Here is a 25,400-nt window from a genome sequence, read left to right on the forward strand (position 1 = left end):
GCTATAATGTTTCACGGATTAAACTTAAACTGGTTTAAAGTAAAAAAAAAAATTTGTTTTGAACTCAGTCACAAGTTAAGTTATTATTTATGATTTTAAATAGTTAAGTCAAACATCAAATTATTTATATATGTAAAAAAAATGTTCATCAAACTATGTACTTATTATTGTGTTAAAAGTTTTAAAACACTCATATATTAGAAATAGTTTAGAAAATATCTTTATATAAATATTTTTGTTTAACTAATATTTAATTATAAATTGTTTTATATCTTAGTTTTTAACTTTATAATAAAAATATTGTTTTCAGATAGCAACACAATATATATATATAAGAATTCTTTTTATTTTTAAATATATTTTCACAATTTTATTATATTAGTTTATAATTAATTATTTAATATAACATATAAATTTAATTTTATTAAAATAAAATGCGTGTTTTATTATATATAAAATTCATTACGTGTTTTGTGAAAATTAATAAATACTCAGTTAAAAGATAATAATAAATAAATGACTTATATAAGAGCTTAAAACCTAATAAAATATGAGAAATAAGAAAATACAAATTTAAATATAACATATAGATTTAAATATTATTAAATCAAAATTCGTTTTTAATTATATATAAAATTCATTACAAATATTTTTTTAAAATTAATAAATTAGTGATTCAGCTAAAAATTATTAATAAATCAATGACTATGCTAAAACCTAATAAAAACATGACAAATAAGCAAAACTGACTAAAAGCATGGAAAACATGACAAATAAGAAAAATTAAAATAATTATATATTTAGTTACATATTTTATAGTTATATTATTTAAATTAATAAATTATGGACTCAGCTAAAAACTATTAATAAATTAATAACTCATTTTAAACTTAATTAAAACATGACAAATAAGCAAAATTACCTAAAATCATGAGAATCATGATAAAATTATTAATAAATCAATGATTAAGCTAAAACCTAATAAAAACATGACAAATAAGCAAAACTGACTAAAAGCATGGAAAACATGACAAATAAGAAAAATTAAATTAATTATATATTTAGTTACATATTTTATAATTATATTATTTAAATTAATAAATTATGAACTCAGCTAAAAACTATTAATAAATTAATGATTCAGTTTAAACTTAATTAAAACATGACAAATAAGTAAAATTACCTAAAATCATGGAAATCATGACAAATAAGCTAAATCACTTCATAAATAATAGTATAGAAAACGGCATCTAGAGGTGATATGTGAAAAAAGAGTTCAAGAAAACTGCATAATTTGCAAGACTCGATAATCAGCTCACAAGGCACAACCATAACAATATGTATTCAGTAAAAAACATACAATTGGTTTATTGTTTACTTTGTGGGTGAAACAATAGGAATATAAGTTTTTGTTTAAATTAGCCAGTATTCTATAAATTTGAAACGATGACCAAGAAATAGAAAGTAACTTTTGAAATGTATGTGCATATATATACATTTGAGGCTCGTCTGCATTCGTGGAAGAAGTTGGTAAGATACTCTTCAAGCTCACACAACGACAAAAATATAATTAATTATAAGATAAAACGAATATATATTAAGGTTATTCCCACGCTGGAGGAATATTATTTTCTTATTTATTTTTCAATTTCTATTTTATATGTACACGATACCATCTTTGTATTTTTATTAACTAAACCTATAAAAGTCCATGTAGGTAGTGGCACTTTGACCGCTTTTTCAATGACATTTATTAAATTTCTGCATACATTAAGTTCTCACTGGTTGATATTCTCTATATCTATTTCTTTCTAGGATAAAAAAGTATTTCACAAAATTTTAAAATGGCAACCACCCATTGGTTGCAGATAATTAATTATTATGAAAAGAGAAAAAGAAGCCATCACCAAGAAGGTAAGTTGAATTAATCATGAAACTTAATTTTGTATAAAAAGTTGACAATTGTTCTCTCACTATGCTTCTCAATTGAAAAGCCAAACACAAGAAGAAAAGTACACATAACTATTTCCTTTTATGCATGTATACTGATGATATATATAGTACATGTTAGTATGTTACTGATCTTCGATACATTACACTATACTCACTTTTGAAAAGAAAATATTAAAAATGTGCAGCATTTGAGTTAAAAGTAGACATCATATATAGTTCTATAGTTTACTCACTAGTAAATTGTACTATAAGAGATTTTTGGTATTTTATCGACAGAAAATCGAAGTTCGTAAATTATGCAATTTACATTTTAGTTATTTTGTGTCACCCTTTGGCCTTTATTCTAGTCAAGTGGAGCATAACAAAGAGAACAAATAAAGAATTTTCCGTAAAGAAGGACCAGATTGAAGCTCAAATCATCATCACTTCCTTTAAGATCACAATTCACAGAAATTTATGAGATTCTTCCTTTTCTTCTATATACTGTATACTTTACTGATAAACAGTGTTTTTGTCCATTTCTAATTTTGGTTTTAAGTTGTTTATCGAGTCATAGTATATGTTTTGGAATCTTTTAGTCTTTTACAGAATATCGCTAGGTATTAGGTTGATTTAAAATAGAATGTGTCGAATTAGATGCAAATGAGCATTAAAAAATATAGAACTGTGCATATACATCAGAAATTTAGCAACATATGAGGAACTTTGCACCAATAGATGCCTTTCAAATTTGGACACATGATAGATAATTGAGTTAGCTTTTCAATGCAATCAGTTTTAGGTCGATCATCGGTTAGATGAAACGTTATGTGTGTTTTATTGAAGATTGGTTTGTCTGTTGGTTTAATACGAGTAAAATAAATTTTTTGATTTTCCATATTTTCAGTTTAGTTTAATCCATAATGATTTCTAATTTCATGTTATCAAAAATGGAAGTTATCAACCCCATCTATGATTTCTAATTTCATTATGCATTATTCATCATCTCTATGTGTTTCTTCTACCATGTCTTAGTAGTTCATTAATTAGGTTTTGGGTTTCAAGGAAACTCATGGATTTTTTTTATTATGATTTGCTACAATAAAAGACAATATATCAATTTCTTCATCTAGATTGTGTTTAGTACTCAATTGGATTGACAACCTAGTTCTTGATTTTAGGTTGTTTAGCGTATCAAAAGTGTGATTAAATGTTTGAATGATCCTAGAATCTGATGTTAGGGAGTTTTGTGAATCTATCAAACTTCTCCTTATTGCATGTTATCAAAAATGGAAGTTAGTTTTAAGATTTTAATACATAGGATTTATTATCGCGGATATTGCATCAATGCGGACAATGCACCAACATGTGAATCAGGTATCACAACATCCACTACACATCTTCTCCACACTTCTTTCTAGCATAACAGTCTTATCTGGTATGTCCCTGCTTCTTGCAGAACTAGCATGTTATTCTAGACCCTGAACTTAATCAAGAATTAGCCTTATTATTTCTCACAGAATGTTTTTCTCAGACCTGCCTCTAGCATAATATCCTTCACCATCATCATGTGAAACCCTAGATATTTAAAAAACTTTGTCTTTAGACCTTGCATCACTCGTCATATCTTCCAATGGCAAAGTATACTTATTGTATACTTGTTATACCTAAGTGTTTCCTTGAGAGCGTTGAACCGTGAAGGTAGCGAATTCAGAAGCAAAATCACTTGCACCTCCTCTGACACAGTTACATTCAGGCTTGACAGGCATGACACAACCTTCAAGAAGTCATTGATATTCTCATTCTAGTCCGAGTATTAACCTTCTTGAAGGCTAAAATTTTTCGTGCAAGTGAATTCTATTCGGTAGAGTTTTCGAAAGATATAACATCTCCATCGTACGTAGACCATGTAGAAGCATATGGCGTACACAACTCGATCTTCCTTAACACATGATCTCTCACATTGAGAATTATCTAATTCATTCCCTTCTCTGATCTTTCAAGTCTTCCAGCTTCCTCTTTTACCAATCGCTCCATGGATGCATTTTTCGTTTTCATCCTTCTTAATCACTGATGCAAAAAGTGGCGAAGATTCTTCTAGTACATCCTTTAAACCAAAGACTGAAAGAAGCACTAGCATCCTCTTCTTCCACAAAGATAAGTCTCCCTTCTCATCAAATTGATCGATTTCGATTCTTGCATTCACCATTGAAGTTGGCACAACTTAGAGATCTTATACCACTTTGTTGTGTCTCGATGACTGATATAGTTTGACCTAGAACAAGAATCGAACACACAAACTCGCGAACTTGTTAACGTAGGTTAGAGAATATAAATTCTTAGAATTGAGAACAGTAGAAGAGGAACGCGGAAAGAAAGTAGAAGATAAAGACACAAACAATTGTTTATCCAAAATTCGCATAAAGTGGTTACGTCTCTAGGGCCTGGAAAAGACAATCCACTATAACCTTAGAACAAAGATTATACACATTCTCTCTCTCAAGCTTACAAATTGGCTTGTTTGGTGTGAAAACACAAAATAGAATATAACATACAAGCTCCTCTTATATATAGAGAATTTATTACACTAACATAGTTGGATTAGGGTTTCTCACTCTTTTTCATAAATCTATTAGGAATATTTCTAAAATAGTTATAAGTTCCATAAACCATGAATGTAATATTTTCATGATACTATCAACTTCCATAATACCATAAAAATAAGATTTTCTTTTTTAATATGATGTATTAATTATTCTAGTTTAAATTATGCATTCTTGTTTGATCTCGTCACCATATTTTGATGAAATACTTAGTTGTTCTTTGACATAGTATTTGACAAATTTCAATAGTGGATATTTTGTATAGTGAATGTAATATTTTCATGATACTATCAACTTCCATAATACCATAAAAATAAGATTTTCTTTTTTAATATGATGTATTAATTATTCTAGTTTAAATTATGCATTCTTGTTTGATCTCGTCACCATATTTTGATGAAATACTTAGTTGTTCTTTGACATAGTATTTGACAAATTTCAATAGTGGATATTTTGATGAAATACTTAGTTGTTCTTTGACATAGTATTTGACAAATTTCAATAGTGGATATTTTGTATAGTGAAAACAAAGTTTTGTTCGCGTTAAAAATGTAAAATATTGTTCATTAGAATTTCTGAGAAAATTCTTTAAAATATAAAGCATAAAATTTTAAAATAAAATTTAACACTAAAGATATATTACGATATAAATAAGTGAAGAGATAAATCTAATCACATGTTTGAGCCTCATATCTCTTCAGGTTCAAACGTGAATCTTAGTTTTGGACTAACATTTGGTTATCGTTTTGGACAGTTTTCTACTCATTTTGAATGAGCTTTTGGCTTATGGTTCAAAGACCATCACTTAGTTTCACCTGCAGTTATTCATCTTTGGTGTTTTTTGATCATACAATAATAATTGGCGAGAAGAAAAGAAACACTATTACCAAATACTGTTAGCAAAGTGAGAAAGAATGAAAATGTTAGGGGTGTCCATGAATCGGATATCTAAATTTTTATTTTTTAATCGGATATCTGATTTGATCCGTATAAATAAAATAAAACTTAAATAATTAAAAAAATATATAAAAGAAAGTTTTATTAAAAGTATAAAATTTTATTCAAATTTCAAACTTTAATAACTAATAATTAATTTAATAAATAAAAATATAATTTTATTCAAATTTCAAACTTTAATAACTAATAATTAATTTAATAAATAAAAGTATTTTACAACTTACATAAAATATAATAATTAAATAATTTATGTATATAATTTTAAAATATATGATATATATGTACTATATAACGGATTTGATCTGATATCCTTTCTTAAAAGTAAGAGTATGTGTGATTCATTTTGTTTTACAGATATTACATATTATTATTTGTTTTGCTTCGTAGATTTACGGATATCCAAATTTTCCGGTTCAAATAGAAATGTAAAACGGATCTAAACAAAATTTACGGATATTTTGCTCAACCCTAACTCCACAAAATATAACGCAGTTGGTCAAAGAATTTTGGAATCATGCTTTGGTTAGTTGATTATGTTTCATGATTGCCAAATACAGAAAAGGGTCTTTTATTTACTATTTCTACACATTAACTATTAAGAAAAAGAATCAACTTACATTCCTTAGTGTGCATTTAAAAGTTAAAATTTTGTTTTCCTATTAAACTGTCATTCATCAACCTTCTCTAATCAATAACGATAATTTTTTGGTAATGACAAGAAGTCACGATTCCCATAGTGTAACGATTCTGTAAATTGAGTACTTTAGGCAAATGTTCACTTTTTCTAGAATATTGACACTGCTTTATATCTTCAACTCTTTACATGTTTAAATTGAGAATTTGTACAGGTGTAGTTTCGTCTTATGATGGCATCTCCTATATTCTTACAAGCTAAAAAATATTAAAACGTTTCCTTTCTTTTGGTTCCTCAATTTTCCACAACATGATTTGTAGATATGTTTGAATGGGGGAATGATAAAAAATGTGATTTTTGACTGTGATTTTTCAGCGCAAGTGTGAGAAATCTAGCTCAGAGAATAATGACAACTAACTATGCAATTTGGCTAAAACAACTTGCAATCTAATGGATTAGCTTAGACGTATTCATTTTTTAATCAGCCGGTTGGTGTTATATGCATATATATATGATTCGTGAAAATATTAAGATAATGTTTCAGCTTGCATTGGTTTTGCTATCAAAAATTTAAAATGGTGTAAAATGATCAATGATGAGAATTATGAATCTTTATTCTTTAATAGTGTTTCTCTCCTTTATATACAGAATTGAAAGCGTTTGTTTAGACAGACAACATGCTAGTGTTTCACAAACAAAACATGGTAACTCTTACAAAAATTTTTTTAAAAAAAATTGATGAAGACAGTGTCAACATCCAAAAATGACCTATATTTCTATCTATTTGGAAGAATTTCTTAGAAATATATAGGGATTCACTTTCTTTTATCACACAAATCTCACGTAATGCTCGTAAGTTTCCTTTTGATGTTTCATATATAAATCTTATATTATAGGTTTGGATTTCTAAACTGTTTTAGATATATGATATTATTAATAAAATATGATAAAATGATGAATAATTGTTTTTCTCAACTAACCGTACAAAAAATTTATTTTTATTAAGATATACAACTTGATTTACTTTAGCTCAAATTTCAGAAAGAAGAGGCATAAAGTAACAAATTGATTGCTATTAAGCTAATGACATGAAATAATATATAGGGGGAACATGCCGCCCAATACTTGAATCTTTGAACTTGAAGTTTCATTGTGTGCTAAGTCATGATTATATATATACTATTATTTAGTTGTATTATGGTGGTTGTTCTTATAATTTGTTATCGCGGCTAATAATGCCATTGCCCATTGGATTTGACATCACTTTGTTAAATATAGCACGATTGCAAAATAAGTTAAAAAAAAAAGATACTATATAAAATTACGATAAATGGATCTTCCTTCAAAGTGCTATTTTCAGTCCTTTTGTTTTTTTCCTCCACAATGAATCTGTTTTAGATACAAGAAAACACATGTGAGCCTCCGTTTCTTCTTCTTTATTTTCCGAATAAATGTGATTCAATCAAATTACCAATTATGCTTAAAAGGTATTTCCTGAAGTGTTTTCAGTGATAACTTGATAAGAGGTGCCTTACTAGCTAGGATAATATTATCTGAATGCAGGGGGAAACTGAATTGTGATGGAAGAAATGCATATATAGTTGATTGACTATTATATCTAAACTTTACTGGAAGTTAAATTATGTCTAAGTAAACAACTTGTTAGGTTTACTGATTTCTAAAGTTAATATTAAATTGATAACCATATGATTACAATGGTTATTCATCATATTAAAATATTAATCTTAATAATTAATTAAATTAGATTTTTTACTTATATGATTTTGTAATTGTTTGTATTTTGTCATAACAAAAACTTTAAACCATGGATCACAAAATTTGAATGTGAGACTTTTAACAGTTTTAGTAATTTATAGTCATTTTCAAAAATTCAAAATATAACATATACAAAAAAATCTAAATTTTTGATTATATGGTTATTATGATTGTTTAATTTATTTTAATATTTTAAAATTAAAAAAATATGATATAAGATACTTTAATTTTTATCAAAATCTTTTATTATTCAAAATCATTAATTTCCATATATACTATAGCAACATTAGGAAATTCCGTAACTTTTATTTAATAATGAATTTGTTGTTAGTTTAATAAAAAGCTTATTATATAATTAGATGAACTAACCTATTTCCTAATAATTTTAATAATTATCCTAGTGATGATACATAGTTACAAAAAGAAATTGTAATGTTTCCCACGGGATTTGTATATTGAGTGGACTCATTTGACTTGAGCAAAATACAAACGCAATAATTTCCAATGCTTTTCGTACACTAAGATGACCAAGATTCTCCATGTTAGGGATTATTAAATAACAATATAAATTTGTGATAAAGAGCATAACAAAATCAATGTTTAAGTCCACTGATTAAAATTCTTATAAAATGACATTATATTAAAGAATAGAATCTTCTTCCTCAGTCAAGTATCTAATTTGTGCATACGTTGAATTTACATTATTGAACTTCAACATTCACACAAAAAGAAAGGACACCTGACAAAGCCATTTTCAGTATATAAACTAAATACAATGCAGCTTATTAAAATTTACGTTGTTCTAAAAACTATTGTACGACCTTAGTCTTATTAAAAGTCTTTCACCAGAAAGAAGAAGAAAAATCAGAAGCTGCGTATTGCAATTGAGATTGTTGCACCACAAAGCTGCTCCCAAAAGCTTCGTTTTCCTCATGCAGCCCATCCAATTTCTGCACATCATTGTTTTAGTACATAAGAGACCTTTTCTAGTTAATTACACACATCTTACAGTTACAATTAATTTAGTTACGTTTTCATTGTATTATGGTTTTGGTATGACATGCAAAATCCGTTAAAACATATATGAAGTAAACGCGAAGCGTATATAATTTCTTTTCATCTAAAATACAAAAACCTTTGTGTGCTAAATTCTAAAATCTAAATCCACATGTTTTATCCACGTCTGATAATTCATCTATATATTTTGTTTTAATCATCGACAATCTACATGTAATATCAAATTGTAGCTTGTGTTATGATACATGCATGCACTTATATATATTGTACATCTAGATGACTAGATGTATATGCACTATATTTACAACAATTTTTTCACTTGGGGTTTTGACTAAAAATATTCAAGTAAAAGAAAACTAGTTTTAGAATATGAATTTACCCAAAGCTCGGCGTCATCGTCTTCAATGGTGGGAATTTCTACAACGTCTTCGTTGCGTGCGAATCTTCCACGTATTCTAGGTCTACTGTCCGCCAACGTTTTCCTGCATGCGTACTTTTTTTCCATTTTAAAAAAATTACTAATCAAAATAAAGTAATAAAAGACTTTAAAATTTGAGAAATGTTATTAGACCGTTTACCTTTATAGTTTTGGTAAAGTTTCTCTGGTTACGTTTAGCTCTGTACTTTGAGATCTTCTCTTTACGTTCCTCTGCACTGTAACGTCCCACCTTCAAGTTCTGCGCGTCTGGAAACGGCTCCGATGATCTCTGCTCGGCAACATTCTTTCTTGTGTTCTGAGAGATACAAAAAAAGAAAATCAAAATCAAAACACTTTTGGCAAAATTACACCAAAAAGCAAGAAACAGAGCAATAAAACAGAGACCTGCAAATCTCCTGTGCTGTAGACTCGCCGCATCATCTGACCGGAAAAGAAATCATTTTCCGGCGAGTTCAAGGTATTGTAATGGATATTTAAAGAATCCATTATCGGAACGTTGTTGAAGGGAATCTGATTTGGTTTTCCGTCTACGGAGTTGGTGCTAAAGCTTCTCTGCATATATCTTCCTGCATTCTCTATTGCACTGTAGCTTCTCGCCATTGATGCAACCGTTTCCGTCTGATTATGACCGGAGCCGCCGTAAAACTGCTCTGTTTTGACGGCGTCTGAGATATTTGGATATAACCCGGTGGGAATCTGATGAGAGAGAGTTAGGGTTCCGAGAAGGTCGCTTGGAGGAGATGAAGAGAGGATGTGAGGGGTGAAATGGTCAAACATGTTGAGAGATTCATCAACAGAGTAGAGTTCGTTGTTGCAGAACAAATCTGTTGTTGTTGTAGTGTCTGAAGAGAACATATCCGGACTAGAGTTTCGGAAAATTGAGGACGTAGATGAAGAAGAACCATCAAAGATATAAAGATCTGAAGAAGCCATTTTGAAACTGATGAAGTGAAACTCTATTTATGTTCTGTTCTGTTTGGTTTCTCTGTGTTAGAACCAAGACATAACAGGTTAGGTTTCTTTTGTCTGGTGAGTGACAATGTATTTATAACGGCGGAAACAACAATTTATTTCACTAATATATCCTTATGTTTATCTGTATTGTGGATTTTTTCTTTAAGTTTTGTATTCTTACATTTCTAACCAAAATGCTTACATTCAAATAATTTAATTCAAATTCCACTTGGTCTTACTGTCTTTTTGATTGTATGATGTGAGCAAAAGCTCCTTTTGTTGTTATATTACTATTCAATTCTTACGTTTCTAGAATCTAATTCCGTCATTGGCATAGCTGTTGAAAATGCATTTTTTTATTAGATAATTATTTTTTGAGGTGTAGTTGAGAATATTCGCGCGGCTTTACTACCAACATTGTGCTTGTTTGCAGTTAATAGTATTTTTTAATGATAAAAAATTATATGATCAGATTACCGATGAATTATCAGATCATTCATGTTACCCAATACAAATATACATGAAAGTTAGTAGGACGAAAAAATAAGTTTTTGAACCTATTATAAGAGTGTTTACTACTTCTTTGCAGTGTCCCAGTGAAAATGTCGAATTAAAATGTAAATTTAATACTCTTGATCTAATCCTCGATATAATTAGTGAATGTGGATATATGCAGTACTATATAAGAAAACTATACTCCATCTGTTTTATATTAAGTGTCGTTGTAGATTTATTTACAAAATAAGTGTCATTTTTGAATTTTAATGCAAAATTTATTAATTTTATTTAATAATTTATTTTTTCTATTGGTTGAAATATTATTAGATGTATTAAGTAATAGTGTTTTTATATAGAAAATATATAAAATTAATTGTTTCTCTAATCTGTGTGCACAAACTCAAAACAACACTTAAAATGAAATTTTATTTGTGTGCACAAACGACACTTAAAATGAAACAGAAGTCGGAGGGAGTAGCTTTTAATATAAAATCATCTTTTTTTTTTCTTATAAAATCTTCTTTAATTAATAGGGGGTTCCTTTTTCAATATCTAAAATTTTAAACCGTGTTGCATAATAACGCGTCTGATTACAAGCTCACTTCAGAATCAGTACTTTTGAAGATGATTGTTGATTGTGTGAATAGATCGTTTAATTTTAAGAACCTTAATATGATTTGTGCTACGTATTTCTACCTCTTACAAAACATAAAAGTATGTGTTTAGCAAGAAAATAATGAGTTTAATATTTTTTCAATGTTTTCTTGTAAATAAGTTGGTTTAAGCAGTAAAAGACCTTATTATTTCGTCTTGTTCTGAGTAAAACAAATTTCGTCTTGTTTGATAATTTGGTTTACCCGCAGAAACTCCGGTTTAAGTCTACCTGTGCACATTTTTTACAGCATACGTACCCATGCAAAAGGGTGTCACATGACTATTTACCTTTCTGAAATTTCGGCATTTCCAATGGGTCAAAGAGTTTTAATTCAACCATTAAAATCTCAAGCGGAGCGAAATTTAAGTTCAGACAATAAGTCTTAATAACTGTCGTTTTGAAAAATTTCAAAGAGGAGAAAAAGGAAAACAGGAGAGAAGAAGTTTGTAAATTTTCTACGTTTGTTTCCAGAAAAGTTGGATGTGTTTTATTAAATCTAGCGCGTGAAACGCTAACTTCATTTTGTTACCATGTTCTAATTGGCATTTTCTGTAGAAATTTTGTACTTTTTGGGTAATCTTGAATCCGAGTGTCCATAAAACAGGTTTTGTATTGAAGAGATTCCTGTTTTAGTTAGTGGTTATTTGAAAAATCATGGGAAGGTCTCAAGATAAGCTTGAAAAGATGCAGCTCCGGCAGAGTTACCGGAACGTATGGCAGTCGGATCTCATGAGCACCGTCACGGCCGATACTCCATGTGATTATCTCTCTCTATATATCATTTACTTTTTCAAAACGTTTATGTTTTTGATCTGTTTTTTCGTTTCTTTTTCTTGATATGGTTTCTGCAGATTGTTGCTTCTCGTGTTTGTGGTAAGTGGTTCTCGCTCATCTCGTAGGTGATATATTTTATTAGCTTCTTGTTGTCATTCACATGATGAACTGGTTGTTTGTTATTAAATGATACAGTTGTTACTCCTTATAGTAGGTGATATACAAGTGTATTTTTCATTGAATGATTGTATGTTTTTGGTTCACTGCCTAAATCTATCGTTTATTCTGATTGTAGTGGACCTTGTGTTTCATACTTACTTCGAAAGAGAGCCCTTTACAATGACATGTCAAGGTATTGAATTCTACTTTCTGTACAAAGATGACCAGTTTGTGAAATGATTTGTTTTCTCTTAAATTCTACTGTCTTATTCTGTACTGTGAAGGTACACTTGTTGTGGTGGATACATGCCTTGTAGTGGTAGGTGTGGAGAAAGCAAGTGCCCTCAATTTTGTCTTGCCACTGAGGTTAGCCTTTAACGCAATTTTGATTTTCATGTTGGTTAAAAATGACTAGTGGAATTTGGAATTTGCTTTACTTTTTTGATGATCGTTTCCCCAATTTTGGTGTTATGATATAAAAAATGATTGGCACATTGTGGAATTGGTGAAAATATAAACATGATGCAGTTGTGTTGCTTGTTGTTCTAGTTCCGTGTGATATAATTTTCTTTGAAATAATTTATTGTGCAATTTGTTAACATTTTATTATACTGAGCTTTCTTATGTGATTTACTGAGCTTTATTATGTGATTTCGACTGAAAATTTATTCGATACAAAACTCTTTTATGATCTGTTTTTTTTTTTTTTTTTTTTTCTTTTATGATCTTGACCTAGTTGAGGAATTTTTTCAGGTTTTCTTATGTTTTGGAAACTCCGTCGCATCTACTCGCTTTATGCTGCAAGATGAATTCAACATCCACACAACACAATGCGACAATTGCATTATTGTACTCGTCCTTTTTCTCTCTTTGTCTTCACTTCCCTGAGTGCACACAAGATTACTAACATTTTCACATCTTCTTTTCCGTTTTGCAGGGATTTATGTTCTGTCTCAACCAAATCGCTTGCATTTTCTCTCTTGTCGCTTGCATTGTTGGAAGTGATGAACTCTCTGAAGCTTCTCAGCTTCTTTCTTGCTTGGCTGATATGGTTTATTGCACGTATGTCTAATCTCATTAACCTTCCATCTCCCTGACTCGCTTTGGCTACTTCAAATTTAGCCAAAGGACTCATTATTAATGCTATTTTTCTTCTTGCTGATTCCTTACTCTGGTGTTGGTTTTTGCAGGGTCTGCGCGTGTATGCAGGTATGCAAATCGATTTCTTTCACATAATTTTACAGTATATATGACCAAAAAGGCATAAACCAATCTCTTCTCTTTGCTTGTAGACACAACACAAGATAGAGATGGACAAAAGAGATGGTGTGCTTGGTTCTCAACCAATGTCAGTGCCACCTGCTCAGCAAATGTCTCGCGTTGATCAACTGACCCCTCCATATGCCGGTTACCCTCCAGCCACTGGTTACCCCCAGCCTTACTATCCACAGCCTGGCCATGGCTACCCTCCTGCGCCAGGCTATCCACCTCCAGGTCATGGTTACCCTCCTGCACCGGGTTATCCACCTCCTGGTCATGGTTACCCTCCTGCACCGGGATATCCACCTCCTGGTCATGGTTACCCTCCCGCACCGGACTATCCCTCAAAGTGAGAACCTTAACCAAAATCGAAATATATATATTCAAATTCAAGTTGTATTATCATCTCAAACCGGTGGGCAGAGCTTTTAAACTTTGAGTTGTCCCTTTATGTGTTGTGATTACTTCGCAATTACTTATGCTGTTTGGTTTAGGGCCAGGAAGTTTTATATACCGTCCGCTATGTTGTCTCATCGGTTTTTTTTCTTAATTTTATCTAACGAAGAACCATTAACTCTATAAGAAAACCATACACTTCGTTCACTTCTGGTGTATCTATCTATGTTTAAATTAATAGGTCCATTAATGAGATTCTCTTTTAACAAGATTAGTTGGTCAGTGTTAGTTTATCAATAAACGCTCTTTTATAGTGAGATGGTTTCGGTTAGAACACATCAGAAGTAACTAACTTTAACCAACTAATCTATTTTTCATATTTTGTGAGGTGGTTTACGTTACGATCATAAAGATATGGAAAATTTAAGGAATAAAACTAGATTCTGAAGGGCGGGTATACTTTTGTTTTAATTTTTTTGAGAAATTTAATTTTTGTATTTATGTTTTTTTATAAAACCGTTAGAAAAAATATTTATGTTGTTTTGTACTCATAATTTTATTTAATTTAATTTTTGATAACTATATTAAATATGTCAAATTCCATAATTATACACTTATGTCATATACATTTTAGAAATTATTTTTTAATTTTATTTCAAAAAATTACAAAATATTATATTTTCTTAATAGTTACCTAACATAATTAGTTAAGAATATTCGTATAAAAAAAGAACCGATTTGAAATCTAACCCGGAAATTAAAGTCTCATAAGCTAATAGCATATATACTCAAACAGTTTTTAAAATATTATATCCGAAAACCAATATCAAACCCAACCTACACCGAAAACAGAAAAATGTTTGAAAAATTAATTTTTTATATATTCTGTTACAAAAAAATATATGTATATATATGTATATCTTGATGCAAAAGTCAATGAACCATTGTGGTCTAGTGGTAAAAGACACGGCTATTATCAATGATTATATGGGTTCGCAGCATGATCTGATTTTTTAGATTTTTATTTCTTTTTTCTCGCTAATGGCAAATATGTAAATACTTTATCTTCTCCATTTATCAAGGCTTCTATCTTTCTGCAATTTTTTTCCACCGCCGCAAACATAATCGATCTAATTTTTTGATGTTTCCTTTTCATTTATGCATCAAAATTGAAGATTTGTTAATTATCATCCAGTTTTAAACATCTTAACACACAAAAACTTGAATGATTTTGATAAACTTGATTTCACTGCCTAGCACTCAATGTTTTTGAACGATATATGTAAATAGGTTAATCAATAATCCAACCATTGCAGTTGAAGAGAAGCACAATTTCTTGTTTCTTGCCAATATGAAACTTAGACTCATAGTTTACAAATAATTGCATGAATAATTTCTGAGAACATGACTGTTTTTTTTTGCTGAATTTCTACAACTCTGTTAAATCATGAAAAATTGATTGTTAGACTTTTGCAGGAAGAAGCATAACTGGTTTCGTTATAGAACTTTATATAAAGAGAACGTGGTTAGTTTTTAAGTTAAAGTAAATACGGTTATAGAATATTTTTAAGTTAATGTAAATACAGTTATCAATAGATGTAATATTGATATTAAAAATAATTGTTGGACTAAACTAATATCAACTGGACATGTTCCAGCTTTAATAGTATTCATGCATGTCCAATTCGATTCTGATTACATTTGTTTTATATTCAAATTACCTAAAATATCCAAAAGTAACCAAATTATCCTAATTGCCATGATAAAGTTATCTGAATACCGAAAATTATCCAGAAACCCCAGAAAGAATCAGAAAAATAAATATAATGTTAAATTCTACACAAATATGTTCTAACTTAGGTGGGGGTATTGGATATAGAAGTTTGATGGAATCTGAAGGAATTATAGTTTCCATTAAATTCTAGTGTTATTCAATTAAGAATTTCATCAATTATTTCAAAATATTGTGTTATTGGATTAAAAATTTGTAATCAACATTTTTATTCTTTTAAATTCTAGTGTTATTCAATATTTGGTAGATTTTGTAACAATGTTATTTGGAAAGAATTCAATGGAAAAAGTAATGTAAAAATGTGAAGAACCAATTCCTTACTCTTACAAAGAGAATTGTTATCCTCCCAGACATTGTCCAGCACGACAGATACTTCTTTCCAAACAGATTCGAGTTAAAAGCTTTCAATAACCTAAAAAGCTCCTTCTCTTCAACCATCTCTTATCTCTTTTCCCTTCTTCATCGTTTTTTTCTCTTCTCTTCGTCTGCTTCTGTTCTGATGTGGTCAAGCTCTACTTCAACTCCAAGTGATCCCAAGATCCTTTTCAGCACAGCTACCTTTGGATCTTCTTCACCTTCTTTACTTTCTTCGCTGTACATAGACACCCATACCCTCGGGAGATAAGCTTCTTTCACGTCTTTGTCGTTGAAAACATCCTGAGTTCCTGACATAACGTCGTTTTCCCGACTCCAAACTTCCCCACGATCGCTAGCGTCTTGAACTCTTCAGATCCCTTACGCTTCAGCAAGAAGTTCTTCGAGAACAAGGACTCGTTTACAAAAACACAAACAGGTTGTTCCGGAATGCCAGGTCTCGTGTCCACTCGGCTCGTCTTAGATCCCCTCCGGAGTTGCTGATGAAAGAATTTGTAATCAATCTTCTAAACTAATCTATCGACTTTGCAAGTAAACAAATGGAAAATCTTAGCATTTGTTCGTAGTCTGAAACTAATATATCAACTTTTCTCTGGCTTGTCTACATCATTTTCATTGTTTTAAATTGGATCGCAACAAACTTCCAAATTCAAATTTATATATGGTGTTTTTTATTTATTATGTTGTTTGATTTACTCAACAATATCATACTATCCCCGCATCTCCATTATTCATTGTTGTTTTTTCAAAAAAAAAAAACAATATCATACTATCCCATGAAAATAGAGAGAAAGCTGGTCTACAAGACACAAGATTCATATCTATCAAATTCATGTGCATTCTTTTAAAATCCTTAATAAAAAGTAAACATGAGAATTACGTAAATGCATTAAAATATCAGCAAATCTTTTAAATTATAGCAAAAATTATTATTTATGAATTCTCTCAAATTCTATTAAACTCTTGGATTGAATACCACCCCAGTATCACTGATTTTTTATTTGTAAAATATAAATATATTATATGTATCATGCAGTTATACTATTTACTATACATGTTACCATTCATACTTTATTTTGAACCGTTTATTTTAGACAAATCGCAGTTGATCTGCAGTATACGTTTTATATAAACCGTAGTTAAACCGTACCACAATACTCAATCAGCTTATCTCGTCCCGCTCAATCCGCTGTTACCATTCGAAGACAGAATATCACAGTCAATATAGAAGTAACCCTATACCAAAATCCTCAATTACTGTGTAACTAGGTAATAATTCACACCCTTAGTAGAGTGAGATATTTATAAAAGTATTATATATATTTCTAAAATATGAAAATTAAAATATTAATGTATTTTTATATTGTATATAGTTTATAACGATATTTATATATTCACATGGTTTTATGATCATTCATATTTTGTTAGGGTATTTTGGTGGTTATCATCAAATTTTCTCTCAAAATAAAGTAAACTAAAAATGAGTTTTACTTTTGCTTCAATGGTTCTCTTCATTTTTTCCCGTCAAAATAGAATACTAAGTATATTCTCTTATTAATACTCATTATTAATTTTAATAATGCTATGTATTTTAAGAACTTACACATTTGACCTAATTATAATTTTTATTTCAACTACATCTTATTTATACATAAATTTAGTTTCTAAAAAAAGAAAATGATTTATATGAACTTATGATTGTATTAATAAAACTATTATTAATTTTAAATAAATAATAAAATATATAATCTTATAGATATAAAATAAAACTGTATAAAATTAGAGGCCAATTTGTAAATAAAAAGTTCAATAGTAAAATAAGGTTGTGAATAGTGTTCCCGCAAATTTGAAGGATACTATTCACACCGTTGGAAAAGGTTTTTCTTCATTTTTGATGTTTCCTTCAAAATGATGCACCATGGGAGATGGTCTAACAAAAATAAACCATTGATCACTAAATTTTCATTGTAAGACTTTAAAAAAAAATTAAATTCATAGTTGTTTTTTAAAATTAAAAATATAATATATGTAAAAATATAGATTTTTCTTGTATGATATGATTGTTTAATTTGTTTCAATAATATAAAATTAAACATAAATGATGGAGAATACACAAATTGTTATCAAATATTTTATTATTCAAAATCATTAATTGTTATATATATTTTAATCATATGTAAATTTGTAATTTTTATTAAAAAAAAAGAAAGAAGAATATGTTTTGTAGATTACTAATTAATTGTATGGTTAGTCTTATGAGAAGTATATTATACGTCTAGATAGACCAATATATTTCTCTAATGATTCTAAGAAGATAAATTAAAATGTATATACAACTTCTGGACCAAAATTTGCAAACTAACCGATTAATATTACACGCGCTGTACATTTTCCTCTAATACCAAAATAACCCTATCACACTACACACCTACGTAATCCTAGGTTGGATTTTATGTCAGAGCTTAGACACGCTAACACCCTAACTATATCTATTCTAATTAATTTCACCATTTTAAAAAACAGATAGAAGGAGTGTAGAAATCGAGAAGACACCATTTATATATCTAATCAGAAAACTGAACAGATACATCTCTCTGAAACTCAAATTCCACAATACTTTTAATCCGTAAGTAAGATCCCATAATATTGGCTAACTATTATTCTACGATTTTAACAAAGTTCCTAACACTAATTTCACTATGCAGATAGAAGGGTTTGAACTCTCCAAGCGCATGTTTGCAGCAGGTGAAGAACTGTCGGGAGAGCGAGTAAACTCAAAAGGATTGAATCTGTATTTGATTTTATGCTTTTTGTGATTGTTTCTCATTTTTTTTCTTCTAATAATTTCTTTTCTCCAAACTTTAATTCTAAAGCTACTGTTTTTTTTTTGCTTTTTTGGAGATTGAGAAGATACAGTAGCATCAGGCCCAACAAATGTGTGAATGATGAGAGTGAAGAAGAAGACATAGATCTGGTTTCTTTTGTTGGAGGTTAGCATCCAATATCGTTCATCGACCTTAGTTTATTTTCTTACCACCTAACATAAAGCTTACTCATCTATATATTACGGAGTACTAGGATCGGCCCGCCCTACGGGCGGGATATTATTTACTTATGATCTAGATTATTGTTTTTTTGTATAATTTTGTGGTTTGTGTTGTAGGATTTCATTTGCAATAAATGTGTATGATCACCGCTACAACTCTGTTTACCCACTACTTCTATTCCGCTCACTTCTAATCTGATATCACCACCGTTGCATCACACACCACCAATTTTATCAAATTTATTGCCAACAGGAGATCCATTCTCTCCTTTTGATTTTTTTTGTTATTCACTTTTTACATTTATTATGAAATGAAATATATGAAGATTTTTAATATTTTTTATAATTTAATTAAAATAATTGTTTTTTTGTATAAATATTTTACATATATTGATATAACTATATTCATAATTTATTTTTAAAATAAATGATATTATATTTTGGATTAAGATAATAATATTTAAATTTTTAATATTCATTTTCATTTATTCATATGTATGTAAATTATAAAGATAAGAAATAAAATTTTATATTTATTTCAAACTAATTTTTATTATATTTAAATTATTTAAATTAAATTTAACTAATTTTATAAACATATAGGTTATGGTATTTATTTTTGTTTCTGTTATTGTTTCTTGAATAATATAAAACTTCGAAAATATTGAAAATATTTATATATCAGTAGAATCAAATTTATTAATTTTATTATCTGTTAGTAAAGTTGTGGTTGAATATTTAGTTATGATTTAAAATTACAGTTAATTTCATTTTTAAAATATATAAAATATTAAAGTTTCATGTAAGACTGGTTTCATTAGGTTACAAACTTACACGTGTGTTTTCATTATCCTATGAAAATTTGAGTCTCGTAATGTTTTTTTTTTTAAATTAGCTTATTTTGAGCCTTCTATCAATGTACACTTAATGGATTCGAATGAAAGAGTGTGGTTCACAAAGAAAAAAATAATAAAGAACTTTTCTAATCCATTGAAACAAATAATTAATTGGTGAAAAGCAAAACTCATCAACCTAATTTTAATTTGGAAATTCTTTACTCCACCGTTAAAAAATAAATATCTCTCTCCCTCCAATGGATTCGTCGAATTTCCATTTTTCCTAGTACCGTCTCTCCGCCTCCTCCTCAACTCCATTTACTTCTTCCGCCGTGAAACCTCAACAGAAAATTATTTCTCCTTGTATGTTCATCCTCATCATCATCGATATATCCTTCATTCTACTCCTAGTTATAACATGTAAGCCACCGTGTCCAGATCCTCACACAACTGTCACAATACACCACACCAACCTCATCTGGAGACTCTTTCCCCTCCTCCAATCGCTCGGATCCGCCTCGCATGTAATACCACTGCTTCTCATCACAGACAGGTCGGGTCCCTCCAATCCTAAACCGGTCCAGATGATCTACTCGGCGATCTCCGTTTACTTAGTCTCAAATCCGGCCAGTGAAAAATCAAATCTGTTATGTACTGGTCACCAAATTGACGGACATCACCGTGATGAGCGGAGAGGTCAAAGATGCTCGTGTGTGGATTGGCGCAGCTCTGGCTTACCATTACGATTGCTTATCAGGTCTTCTGACAACAACACGAAGCAAGTCGTTGACACCATCTCGTTAAACTCACCGTATTTTTCGGAGAGCTTAAGATTGAGAAGCTTAAATCGATGAATTCAAAGGTATAGAACATACTTTTTTATAGTGGGAGATTCAGAAGAAAGAATTAATGGGAAATGCATTCAAGGAGAAATCGTGGTAGGAGTGGAGAGGTTTGGTTAATGCGTGAGATAAGACGTCGCTTGGGTTCATTGAGCTTCTATAACGCCTGAATATTAATAACACGCCTGTGAGATGAATAGGTAAAGAAATCTGGTGGCGATAAGAGTCGATGGAGGCTACGGAGAATCCAAGGTTGGATACTTTACATACAAATGAAGTAGAGAACAATCGAGACGCGATCCGCCGAATTCAAACTCAGAGCAACGAAGGACATAATTAGGGTTAGCTATATGTTGACTTATGCGCAGGGCCGAACGTACGAAACCCATTTCGTCGAACAGGCCAAAACAAAATAAAAGCCCGGTGATTTTGTAAATGACGCGCTGCGTTTTGTAATGTGAGAATTGATGACGGTTTGTCAGTGTCCGAATTGATGACGTGGATGGCGACGTGGACCCTCTAGGAGAGATTCAAACTGTACTTTATATATAAAGATTTGTTAAGCTATATGATTAAATTTCTAATGAAATTACTTTAAAATTAACAAAGATACCAATATTACTAGCAGCCGAAAGCAACATGTTAGGGTCCATGAAACAAATTTGTAATATTTTGTAGGATCCAACATGCCATATGACTAAAAGAATGCTTAGAATGTAAGAATGGTAGTATCATTTCTATGTATTCTCTAACTTCTTACATTTCTTTTAACTGTATTGTTAGATGTGTATATAACATTTTATGGATGCTAACATTATTTATTCCTCCTAACATATTTTACTAAGGGCATCTTCATCCCCACTCCATAATTTACTCCAAAAATAGAGTGGAAAATGGAGTATGAACAAAAAATAAAAATCTCTCTATTTATGGAGTAATCACTTTTTTTGTTTCTTCACTACTCCATTTTCCACTCCATTTTGCAGTAAATTATGGAGTGGGGATGGAGATGCTCTAAGGGTGTGACTGGTCACCAAGGGAATGAGAAGGAACACTATGTTCTTTAATATTCCTTCAACTTTTTACCATTCATAAGGAATATGTTTTCCTTTTCATTCATCTTTATTCTTTTGTTTGTAGAGAATTATAGAACAAATCAATTCCTCATTAATTTTGATAAAGAACCATCATTCTTCATCGTTCCTAAAATTTTATTCCTACTCATTCATTTTCTATCTGTTCCTATTGTTCCTATGATGGTTACCAGTCACACCCCAAGTGTATACATTTTAGATGTAATTTATGTCAATAATAGATAACTTGAAAAAAAACAGATGTTGGTTGGGATGATGAATTTGACGATGAACTTGCTTGGATTGCAATCTCTCTTTGTAGCGACAACGTCATAAAGAATAATTTTACCCCTATTGCCAATCTCAATCCATAATTTTGTAACACTGTGTTAGGTCGGGAAGTTGTTAATGCGTCCAAACCTTAGTTGATACCTGGTTTGTTAGTAGATACATGGTTTGTTAGCTGGTACATTATTTGAGATACGACTTGTTAGCTGATACATGTTTGTTACCTGATACTTGTTTTTATAAGTCATTTTATTTCTCGACAGCAACGAATGAAAATTCACAATTACGTATGTTGTTGATTCTTGTAAAATTTCACTTATAATAATATCTTGCAATAAAACACGTAGTGAAATCAACAACATACCTTGATATATATGTACTAAAAAATACTTTCATTAGTGGATACATGTTAAGTTAGTTGTCACAAATCATGTGGCCACGAACTGATAAATAGTTGTTAATATGTTATAATATAATTTTTTGTTAGTTGATACATGGTTTGTTAGTTGCTACAAACCGAGTACTCCGACATTTAATCCAAAGTTATATTTCTTTATGACAACTAACATTGGAATTACACTCTAACTATATAAATAAATGCTAACATTATACTTAGCCGTTATGTGATATAGATTCTAATTAGAAGTAAATACATATCAGAGGTATAACATTCTAAACATGATCTCTTTATTTTTCTTGATAATCTTTACAATCAATTAATACACTAAAAATGAATTTTTGCTACTGTCAAGTTAACAGTGGTAATTGTAATATTTGAGATTCAATCCAGAGGACCAGTTTACTCTTTACTCTTATGAGTTCAATGTTAAGCTGAGAAACAAGTGGGTTTTGAGAATTAATTGTGACAAAAATAACAAGAATGCCTAGGTAATTCGAATTCAATTTAAATGAAGCTGGCTTAGGGTCAATGATCGGATGTTAATTGCAGAACTGAACAACTATTCAAGTGCGATGAAATGCGGTCTAGAACTCAGATCACTCGGCTGGAACAACTCACTATCGTGATCTTGTTCCCTATGCGTGTCGGTCTTGAATCCTAAGCTCTCGCTTGGAACATGATAAAAACCTCCCAAGGAATACACTCTGAAATTGGTAAGGGATAAGCCTTGCACCGAATGATCCCGAAAGCAACAAACGATCAAGGGATGTGGATCGAAAGGTGACACAAGAGGGGCGGAAAGTCTCTTGATACTACCCTATAATGACCGCCTCTAGATATGACACACTAGATTAGACCAAGTTAGACTGAAGGATATTACACACCAACAATCATAAAAGTTTTGACCAATAGATATGACACACCATGATCGAAAACAAGTTTGAGAATCACTCTCAAGGTTCCAAAAATATAAACTCAACTCTTCTTTTATTTCAATGGAGATTACAACTTATTTATAAGAGACTAAACTTGCTCACAAAGCTAGATAGTTATTACATTGGAAATGATAAAACTAGTGCATGGAGGAGAGAGAGTGTTCTTGAAACAAGCATTCTTTGCATGTAGGAGAGAGAAGCTTTCCATGCAATTAACCACCTAATTTTCGTCACTTTCTTTGGACAGCAAAGAAACCACTTGATTTTGAATCTTCTTGGGTTTGTAACATGATAAGAATGGGCTGGACATGCTACCTAACATCATGGATCAATTTCTGAATGTCTTTCATGTCCGTAGATTCATATATCAGCCCATGATCACATCATACTCCTCCTCTTCAAAAAGATTTGTCCTCAAATCTTGCTCTCCGAAGAAAGAAAAACTTGAATACACACTTCCCAAAAGATCCAGCAGATTTGTAGAACATAAATAACAAATTTTTTTTTTCTTTCTTTTTTTAGAAGATGGATAGATGAGAATGGTGAATAACAGAAGTGAATACCGCTTTCAGAGTGGCTCTGATACCAAATGATAAAAACCTCCCAAGGAATACACTCTGAAATTGGTAAGGGATAAGCCTTGCACCGAATGATCCCGAAAGCAACAAACGATCAAGGGATGTGGATCGAAAGGTGACACAAGAGGGGCGGAAAGTCTCTTGATACTACCCTATAATGACCGCCTCTAGATATGACACACTAGATTAGACCAAGTTAGACTGAAGGATATTACACACCAACAATCATAAAAGTTTTGACCAATAGATATGACACACCATGATCGAAAACAAGTTTGAGAATCACTCTCAAGGTTCCAAAAATATAAACTCAACTCTTCTTTTATTTCAATGGAGATTACAACTTATTTATAAGAGACTAAACTTGCTCACAAAGCTAGATAGTTATTACATTGGAAATGATAAAACTAGTGCATGGAGGAGAGAGAGTGTTCTTGAAACAAGCATTCTTTGCATGTAGGAGAGAGAAGCTTTCCATGCAATGAACCACCTAATTTTCGTCACTTTCTTTGGACAGCAAAGAAACCACTTGATTTTGAATCTTCTTGGGCTTGTAACATGATAAAAATGGGCTGGACATGCTACCTAACATAATGGATCAATTTCTGAATGTCTTTCATGTCTGTAGATTCATATATCAGCCCATGATCACATCATGATGATATGATCATGGAAAGCACCAAGGGCTGGAAGCATGAACCTGAACCTGAAGAGCTTGTAGCTGAGGATGCAACCTTGAAGAACATTTGGAAACAAGAAGAATACATTAGTCTTGGCCGAAGCTTGATCATCCAAGACACCTTAACCATCATTCAAGCTACTCCACCTTCAAGCTGATCATCATCTAGGCAAGTAGCTTGTGTGTGCTCTTTTCCTAACCTTTGGTTTTGTCCAACTGGGTTTTCCAAAGGAAGGTTTTTAACGAGGCCACAAGTCTACTTCTCCTATCTCCTAGATGATTGATCTTGGTATGTCCACATGAAGACCTTATCTTATATTTTAAGCTATGCTTATATGTTATTTAGTTTTCGAAACTCTTTTAAAATTTGAATAAGTCTTAGTCTTGTTTTTAGATTACCAAGGGAGCCTGTTCCCTTTAATGAATTCGAGAAGTGGAGCCTGTTCCAGCCTTCTCTATATAAGCTTGTAGCCATCTTCTTTTATCATTATGCAATCTTTTA

General features: G+C 30.6%; 2 protein-coding genes across 2 annotated transcripts; one reads left to right on the forward strand and one right to left on the reverse strand.

The window, feature by feature from the left end:
- Positions 1-7,306: 7,306 nt before the first annotated feature.
- LOC103864078 lies at positions 7,307-10,345 on the reverse strand. The gene is made up of 4 exons (XM_009141841.3): positions 9,743-10,345; positions 9,498-9,653; positions 9,299-9,412; positions 7,307-8,852 (listed from the first exon to the last, which is right to left on the reverse strand). Exons 1-4 carry the CDS (start codon positions 10,289-10,291, stop codon positions 8,745-8,747), a joined length of 927 nt encoding a protein of 308 aa, XP_009140089.1. The 5' UTR covers positions 10,292-10,345; the 3' UTR covers positions 7,307-8,744.
- A 1,759-nt stretch (positions 10,346-12,104) lies between these two features.
- Positions 12,105-24,453, forward strand: LOC103864079. The gene is made up of 8 exons (XM_009141842.3): positions 12,105-12,222; positions 12,317-12,338; positions 12,535-12,591; positions 12,683-12,764; positions 13,152-13,247; positions 13,336-13,460; positions 13,589-13,607; positions 13,691-24,453. Exons 1-8 carry the CDS (start codon positions 12,120-12,122, stop codon positions 14,009-14,011), a joined length of 825 nt encoding a protein of 274 aa, XP_009140090.2. The 5' UTR covers positions 12,105-12,119; the 3' UTR covers positions 14,012-24,453.
- The last annotated feature ends 947 nt before the right edge of the window (positions 24,454-25,400 follow it).

Source organism: Brassica rapa, chromosome A04, assembly GCF_000309985.2.
Source record: "Brassica rapa cultivar Chiifu-401-42 chromosome A04, CAAS_Brap_v3.01, whole genome shotgun sequence".
Lineage (NCBI taxonomy): Eukaryota > Viridiplantae > Streptophyta > Magnoliopsida > Brassicales > Brassicaceae > Brassica > Brassica rapa.

Coding starts and splice junctions, on each gene's coding strand:
- LOC103864079 (XM_009141842.3), top strand. CDS start 12,120: ATGGGAAGGTCTCAAGATAAGCTTGAAAAGATGCAGCTCCGGCAGAGT. Junction 12,592..12,682: donor CTTTACAATGACATGTCAAG/GTATTGAATTCT, acceptor TGTACTGTGAAG/GTACACTTGTTGTGGTGGAT. Junction 12,765..13,151: donor AATTTTGTCTTGCCACTGAG/GTTAGCCTTTAA, acceptor GAATTTTTTCAG/GTTTTCTTATGTTTTGGAAA.
- LOC103864078 (XM_009141841.3), bottom strand. CDS start 10,291: ATGGCTTCTTCAGATCTTTATATCTTTGATGGTTCTTCTTCATCTACG. Junction 9,654..9,742: donor ACAGCACAGGAGATTTGCAG/GTCTCTGTTTTA, acceptor TGTATCTCTCAG/AACACAAGAAAGAATGTTGC. Junction 8,853..9,298: donor ACGATGACGCCGAGCTTTGG/GTAAATTCATAT, acceptor AATGATGTGCAG/AAATTGGATGGGCTGCATGA.